General features: G+C 39.9%; 1 protein-coding gene across 7 annotated transcripts in view; it reads left to right on the forward strand.

Annotated features, from left to right (window-relative positions):
• The window catches only part of magi3b (membrane associated guanylate kinase, WW and PDZ domain containing 3b), a 118,201-nt gene extending 109,650 nt beyond the window's left edge, over window positions 1–8,551 (forward strand). For 3 of the 7 annotated variants that reach the window (XM_020614451.1, XM_020614613.1, XM_020614696.1), the window contains 7 exons: window positions 471–656; window positions 1,031–1,106; window positions 1,907–2,012; window positions 3,125–3,145; window positions 3,571–3,708; window positions 4,988–5,126; window positions 5,960–8,551. In XM_020614451.1, coding sequence (XP_020470107.1) covers window positions 471–656; window positions 1,031–1,106; window positions 1,907–2,012; window positions 3,125–3,145; window positions 3,571–3,708; window positions 4,988–5,126; window positions 5,960–7,059 — 1,766 coding nt within the window. In that variant the 3' untranslated portion in view covers window positions 7,060–8,551. Of the gene's footprint in view, window positions 1–470; window positions 657–1,030; window positions 1,107–1,906; window positions 2,013–3,124; window positions 3,146–3,570; window positions 3,709–4,987; window positions 5,127–5,745; window positions 5,836–5,959 lie in introns of all 7 variants that reach the window. The other 4 variants (XM_020614857.1, XM_020614937.1, XM_020614780.1 and 1 more) reach the window with 3 other exon arrangements.
• The last annotated feature ends 6 nt before the right edge of the window (window positions 8,552–8,557 follow it).

Raw genomic sequence — 8,557 nt, forward strand, 5'->3', positions numbered from 1 at the left:
TTCCTGCTGTACTATAAATGCAAAACGGATCAAGCCACAATTACTTCATTTCCATTAAATCCTCAAATCAAATGCAACAGTAATTACACATCAAAGAAAATAGGAGACTTACTGCTCCATGGTTTAATATATTATAGGTTACAGCAGTTGAGAATAATCATATGTAGGAGGTTTAACACTGTTAAGCATGACAAAGTTAGCTGCTATGTATTTAGTGCTGTAACTAATTGACCGAGAAATAGAAGAAGCAGCTGTATGTAAGGAGTAATATATTTCTTTTTTGTACCTGAAACCCATTGTCTTTGCATAAAAAATTTAAGACATTTAACAGATTCTATTTGAACCAGAACAATGTGGTCATGCGGGCCTTCTAGATATAGGCGACAGTATTTCACTGTTTTCCTCACGGTCACACTCCATCTGGGTCTTAATGTCTAATTTTCCTTTCCTCCTCTTATCTTCCTCTTCAGTTATACCACACAAAATTGGCCGAATCATTGAAGGCAGTCCCACCGACCGCTGCGGCCTGCTACATGTCGGTGATCGTATCTCAGCAGTCAACGGGCGCTCCATCATCGAGCTCTCTCACAGTGACATTGTTCAGCTTATCAAGGATGCAGGCAATGTTGTCACCCTCACTGTAGTCCCTGAGGATGGTGAGTTCTTAAACTTTATTGTCTACAAGGGGGAAATGAGATTTTCAGCCCTCAACCCTGCTGAATATTTTAGTACGAGTGTTAAGAATATACTTACAGTATATACTGAGGTATTCCAAATTTGAAAAATTGGGTCCCTACTCATCTGAAAGAAGTGAATAAATGAAATAAAAACCTGAAAAATTTTGAGCTTCATAAACAGAGATGTTAAGGTGGAAGTGTTGCATTAAATTGTACACAATTGTACAGGTGGCTAGTGAGTGTGCTGGCAGAATTTTCAGTCATAATTCATCTTAACATTAATATGAATATGTTATATACTCATGATCCATTTGGGCATTTTATGCTAATTGCTGAAATATCCATCTTTTTAGAATACAAGGGCCCTCCATCTGGAGCAAGTTCAGCTAAACAGAGTCCAGCGCTTCAACACAGAGTCATGGGGCAAAGGTCAGTGTTTCAGTTTCAACGATAAGAAGCTACTCAAGCATAGAAGAAAAGCATAGAAGCAAAAAAACAAAGCTCTTAGTCATTGTGAAACTGTCCAAACATCTCTTGTGTACCAGCAGCTTCTGACTAACATAGTCTGACTCCCAGTGCATGGCTGTCATTAGGTCAGCACCATTAAGAAGTTAATTAAGGTAGTCAGTTTGCAAGTCACCATTTGTCCTGTAAAAGCACAAAATGTGCCCCCAAGTTATCAAAATGCACCGTTACCAGCCATGTCACATCAGATATTATGAGAAAACTAGTGTTCCGCCGTTTGAATGGTAAGCTCCTCTCCCCCACCTTTGGCCTGAGGTGAAGTAGACAGGAAATGCAACAGGAACTTGCTTTAAAATTGAAAACAAATAATAAACTATGTGATTATGCTGATGTCAGTGTAATGATAGTGACACTTGTCCTGACAAATACTCATGAAAGCATAACAAATCCTCTGTAATTAGACACAATGTGAAATACAGTGTGTGGAAGAGGGAGTGTTGCCCTCAGAGCAAATGGCTAGAAAAATCACTTTCAACAACCCCATTGGTGTAATAAACCTAAACATGTAAAATGCTGTATATAGAACATATACAGTACAAAATTTAGATAACCATATACCGTATGAAAAAAATGCACCTTTCATCCATTAAATATAGAGCATTAAATTGGATTTTATGTTTTGCATAATGGTTTTTTCAGTTTGTGGTATGTAGCATGCTGTTTACAATATGTATTAACTGAAGAAATACATCCGTTTGCTTCAGTTATACCCTCGATCTAGAGGAAAAAAGGGATGGAATCAACTGGTCTGACCACAAAACTCTTGCACTCAGTGAACAGGGAACACTGTGTGTGACAGGACCCAACCAGGTAAGAATTATCTTGTTAGTCCTTCAGCTATACCTTATATTGTCTTTGCAACTATCTGAAGGTTAAAGATGCTCAGTGCAAACGTTTTTACATAAGATATAAATGCTGCAGTCTTTCAGAGTATTGTAAAAGTGTGCAGTAAAACTGCAAGAACAGCCTTGAACAACCTCTCTGACCCGTATAAGGTTCATACCCTGAAGAAGCCCCAGTTAATCTTGGTTGACTCCTGTTTAAAGAATTTAAGCTGCTGGTCGTAGATATAATCTGCCTTCATGTAGGACTAACAGAGATTAAAAAAACTCTCCTGTCCCAGCTAATTTTTTTAAATAATATGAAGTGACTTTTCTTTTCTTTTTTATGCTATTTGTATTTTATGCCATTCAAATATGGTGGGGATGGTGACTGTGTTACTGCTACTGGCTGTACAACAAATTACCCTTAGGGGATAATAAAGAAAAATCGAATCAATCGTCATGACTAGCGTCCCTTCACTGGCTACCTATGAAATGGAGAGTGCAATTTAAGATTGTGCTATATGTGTTTAAAGCCTTGCATGGACTTGCCCCTCCATATTTATCAGAGCTTCTATCCAGATACTTTCCTCGGAGATCATTACGGTCGTCCGCCCACCTCACCCTTGTGGTCCCTACGTCCCGTTATAAAAAATGGGGAGGTCGGGCCTTTGCCGTGTACGGCCCGGTATTGTGGAACGCTCTGCCATTAGATTTACGCTCCATAACTGAATTAGTTCCGTTTAAATCGGCACTGAAAACATATTTTTTTAAACAAGCTTTTTATGCTTAATCTCTCTAAGGCTCCACTTGGCTTCTATTTTTGTAGCTTTAGTAAATGAAGGCCCCAAAGCTTGCCAAAAATTCAAAATAAAAGCCCCTGAATGCAACTTAAGATCACATAAAGGCCCCAAAATGTGCTGGATTTTCACAATAAAAGCCCGTGATTACAAATTACCCCACGAGGGCTGAATAACATTCCAGATTTTTAAAATATAAGCACCAGATTGTAACTTCAGCTCACCTGAAGGCTCCAAATTGTGATGGATTTTCAAAATAAAAGCCCACTTTGCACATTAGGATTTTTTTTTTCTGATGTAGCACCTAGTGCTCTTTGAGCTGGTAGGTGCTTTATAAATAAATTTTATTATTATATTATTATTATGATGACTGTATAAAAAAAAACAACAACAATATAAAGTATATAAAGTATTGCTCACATAAGGATCTTAGCTCTTTTGTGCCATATAGTGAACATGTACACTAAGTTAATGCATACTGTGCTTATTGTAGCTTCAAATGATATAAATTTAGGATCAGTATGAATAAGAAATTATAGAAAACTTGAATCTGAAGAGACACCACTCATTTTGAGATAACTCTTGGCTGATATCTAAAAAGCAAATGTTTATCAAGCAGGAAGTTGTCTCAGTAACATTTTCAATTGACAGAAAACTTCATTTTAAATCACTGGAAATTTGTTAAGAGTATGTGGTGCATGTCTTCATGTGAGTGTATTAAATACTCTTTGTGCTTGTTTTGTGTAGGGCTGTTTGACAGTAGAGTTAGAGAGGAGTCCCAGGGGCTTTGGCTTCAGTCTGCGAGGGGGCACAGAGTACAACATGGGCCTGTACATCCTGAGACTGGCTGAGGATGGACCTGCTCAGCTCGATGGACGAATCCATGTGAGTGCTCCTGTTATTATACTGTTTACAATCGCAATGTTTTATTTTAGGGTGGCATGGTGGAGCAGTGGCTAGTGCTGTTGCCTCATAGCAAGAAGGTTCCAGGTTTGAGCCCTGGTGCCCCCCCGGTGTGGAGTTTGCAAGTTCTCCCTGTGTGGGTTCTCTCCAGGTACTCCAGCTTTCTCCCACAGTCCAAAAACATGCAGCTGCGTGTGGTTGTCTGTCTCTTAGCGTCAGTCCTGTGGTAGACTGACGACCAGTCCAGGATGGACCCCTCCGGTCGACCAACATCAGCTGGGATTTGCTCCAGCCTATAGATAATGAACCGATGTTTTGTTTTACCTTGAAAAAAGTTCTTCCCCTCAGCTCTGCATTTGTGTTTGATACTCACTGCTGGAATGAGATGAACAAAAAGCAGAACGTAGAGACACTCAGAGGGACTTTGAACTTTTACTTTTGTATATGTCTTTTGTAATATTTATGACTTTTTATTTTTATCTGGATAGAAATTTTCTTTGTGCGATGACCCCCTTGACACTCAGAAAGTTTGAGCTGCCCCTGTGGCCAGATGATACCGACTCAAAATGTCTAAACCCCAGAGGAGGCAGTATTCATTATATCCCACACTGCTCTTTGATGCAGAGCTGAAAATTAAAGTTTGCCTTCCGGAGAGTGCTAGAATAAAGGTCATGGGGGTCATTAAACTCAAAAGTCATTATTCCAAAGGAATGATGAATGTTCTTAGCAAATTTTATTAAAATATGAATAACAGATTATGAGACCTCTTGTGTGAAAATTTGAGCTAGAGGAAAGCTCATGGAAGTGGAAATTTTGGTCTATGGGTCAGTTCAGAGGGGAGGTCAGGCATTAGGATTCAGTCTCTCTAGACCTTGAATATTCACATCAAATATCATGGGTGTTGTCTCACTGTGAATCGAACTGGACCAAGTGACTGGCAAACAGATGTTACTGCTGTGAAGGAACAGAATAGAAGCTCTTAGTGGGAACTGAGGCCCGGAGACCTCATGACTGCCTGTCCAAGGGTGGAGAGAGAGGTCATCACTTATCACAGCCTAACAGACTGACATGTTTACATGCTTTATCTTGAGTTATGTTGTCATCTCCAATAGTGTGTGTGTGTGTGTGGCAAATTTAGATAATGTAATTATGTGTGTTTATATGGCTTCTGTATGTCTGACTGTTGTGTCTATGCTCAGTAGAGTATGTTAAGTGCTGATAGGTGTGCTCCTGTTATTAACTGCACTTTCATTACTGACAGGTTGGAGATGAGATAGTGGAGATTAACGGGGAGCCGGCACGTGGCATTTCCCATACACGGGCTATTGAACTGATCCAAGCTGGAGGAAACAAAGTGGTACTGCTGCTGAGACCTGGAGCAGGCTTGGGTCAAGATGGCAGTGAGTACAGCATTCAGACTAATAAATCTAATAAATCTGTATAATTGAATATCCTCAAAAGATATTTCTAGTACTCAATTTAAAACCAGTTTCAGTACAATGTGAAGTATAATGTGTAGTAAAAACCTCAGTACTTGGTTGAGTAAATAACATTTAGTTTTTGCCTCTCTCCCATGTTGCTAAGCAAAGCTAACATCACCTGGCTGTAGCTTCATATTTAGAGCAGAGAAGCAGAGATAAGAGTGGTATCAATCTTCTCATCTAACTCTCTCTGTATTTTACAAATGTCAAACTATTCCTTTACATTTTACCGCATATCATTCATAATTTAAGTTTTCTCAGTGACATTTGTTTAAAATACATCTTATTTTAAAGCAGCTGCACTGGATTCATTTCCCAGATGTGATTACTTGTTTACACACAGAGCATGCTGAATCCATAAATCTGCCTAATGTTTAGCTAATGATAATTATGTCATCTGTTTGTTTATTGATAAGGCCTATTTTGTGGCGCCACCATTGTGATTTCAACATGCTTTCTCTGCTGAGTTTTTGATTTATGTATTAAATCTCTAACCATCTGCTTCCCCTTGGCTCTTCTTCTCTTGCCCCTGATACAGGTAGTACAGCTTCCTCTACTATGTGCTACTACACTGAGCACCAACACTAACATCTTCACTGCTTTTACTGACCTCTTCTTTTTTATCTTGGTAACAGTTCCTTTCTCATATTTTCCTTTTATTACCCTTTAAAATATAACTCTTCTCCCCTGATTAATGAAGTATCCTTGTGTGAATATGGCATCCCCATGTAAAATGTGTGCTTTTCTTATAGGTCAACATGAAAAACGCATTTCATCCCCAAGCTATTCTGAAGAGGTGTTTCTCTCTGACACATCACCCCCATCCTCTTCACATCCCACCAGAGCATCCACCTTTGTTTCCTCTCCCTTCTCCAGCAAACTGAAACATCCCCAAAGCTGGAGCACAATATCCCCACAAGGCGTCAAACCCCGCAGCAGCAGGGGTTTAAGCACAGTGGAGGAGAATGGTGGTTGGACACACAAGGAGGTAGAAAGGCTCTCTCCGGCCTCTCCAGAGCATATGACCTTCTACAAGAGGACCAGACCCAGAGAAGACTCCAGAGAGCTGAGCAGCCCAAAGAAAACAGGGGAGTCATTTCCTAAAGCCAAAGAGCAACATCACAGTTCCAAAAAGATGGAGAGTCAGGCGCAGGGAGCAAAACTGAGCGGGAACAGGATGTATCAGCCACAGACAAAAACACAATCAACAAACCCTAGGAAGTCTCCTCAAGCTGGACAGCAAATGGCTCCAGCCCTGCAGTGTGCACAGCATCAACAAGACCCTCAAAGGAGATTAAAGGACTCTTCCAGCAGAGAGAGTTTGGATCCTATTAAGATAAATGGTAAAGGGAGGGATCTTGTGGTCAGAAGAAACATACAAGGCAGGGAGATGGAAGGGAGAGGCGAAAGGAGCAGGCCTGGCATTGAGCAAGAAGGTTTTAAAAGGAGAGTGGCAGGAGAGTCTCACCACCACAGAACTCTTCAAACAGTCAGCGAGAGTGTGAAAGGTGCAGGGAAAGACACAGGACAGAGAGATCCTAATGACAGTGGCAAACCTACAGAAGACAGGAATACAAGTAAAGAGGCTCTCAACAAAAGAGAATCATTGTTGTTTTTTAAAGATATGTGGAGTAGAAAAGGGACTGTAGTTTCACCAAGAGAGGTAAAAGAAAGAAAAGACAAATGTTCTCACTCCAAAGAAGGCAGTAGTAAAGAAGACTTTGTGGCTTCCATGAACAGTATTCCAGGGAACCTGCAGAGCCCAAAGGGATCTATTAGCCCAGAGCTTTGGAAAGTGCCCAGCTCAGGCAGAATCCTCTCCCAGACAGAGGCCCTCCGTGATCCTATGTGATAAAATATTAAATCACCTTGACTTGAGCTGGAATATTTAACTCTATCCTCAGTGGATTGTTTTTCTGAGTTCTTCCATAAAACAGAGAAGTGCAACATGTTGCAACTTTTATTACCTTGGAACCATCTATGTCTTCTGACAAGGTGTTTGGGAGTTCTGTGACAACACTTGTGGTGTGTAGCTGCTCCCCTTTGCCTTGTCCATTGCTTCAGCGTCTTTGATGTGGGACTTCAGTATGTGCTGTATGCTCGGGGCCTCGCCAGACGAGACGTTGTGAAATGTGAATATGTGCCAATCCTGGAAGCCTCCTGTGGAATAATGACTACTAACAGTGCTTCACCCATTAAAATGCAATGACCCATATGCAAAGAAGGGAGAAAGGCCCTTCCCTCTCGCCTGATTAGCATCAGTCTCACTGTAGGATATTTTGACTTTATTTTTCTTAAAGGTTTGCTCAACTGCATGCAGTCGGCCCTTTTGCTCGTTTCATTGCACGTGTTCTGCACATCACTGAAGGTGATTCTCTTTCTTTCTTATAATTCTCCTTCTGAAAACCAGGCAGATTTCAAATACAGTCCAGCAAGTGTTCACTCCCGGGGTCTCTACACTGTTCTGTGGTTATAGATCCAACTCTCCTCCATACAAACAGTATCATTAAAAGACCAGATACTTGTGGTTTGAGATCTTGTTTACCATGTGTATGATAACTAACCAGTGTGTAATTTATTCAGATAATAGATGAATATACTGTACGTATATGTAGCTGTACCAAGCCATTCCACATTTTGATATAGACTTCAAAAATTGTTATTTGAGCTTTCACCCTAATTCCAATGTACTTAAGTGGTAGGAATTAAAATGGATCTTTTTTGTTCAAGAAAAGCGTAGGTAACGTGCAAACTGCTGTACCAGATGTTTGCATTTGCTCAAAAGGCGTCTCATTGTGAAATATATATTTGAATGTATCATGTTTTACTGATTCTCACTTTAAAATATCTATTGAATTCCATTGCACTGCATCTGCCCGTGTAGCATAACACAATGACCATGAGTTGTATTTAATTTGTGATGTTGACTTGCTACTAATGCATTGACATTTTATTTTATTTTTATTATTTTATAAAGCAGTTTTTTTTATGTTTGCTGTTTAAGGCCAATATGGCAATTTATATAATACTGTCCCTGATGGTTTTATCTTTGCATATTGAGAAAAGAAAAGTGAGGGCTTTAAATGTATATTTGTCAGTCCTTCTGTGTGTTTGTGTGCCAGGGTAGCTTGAAGGATAATAGAACTTAGTAAAATTCCACATTACACTCTGAGATATTGAGCGTGCTGCTGATGTAAAGTAGGTATAAAGAGATTCCACCTTCTAACATATTTAAAGCTACATTATATAACTTTTTTCTGATATTTTTGTTGTAGAAATATGTTTCGAAACTAGTCCTAATGTGGAGAGGTGCTGTCGAAGCGTCCCGTGACCCAGCCTCATTGAACCGC

Source organism: Monopterus albus, unplaced genomic scaffold (genome assembly GCF_001952655.1).
Source record: "Monopterus albus unplaced genomic scaffold, M_albus_1.0 scaffold1.1, whole genome shotgun sequence".
Lineage (NCBI taxonomy): Eukaryota > Metazoa > Chordata > Actinopteri > Synbranchiformes > Synbranchidae > Monopterus > Monopterus albus.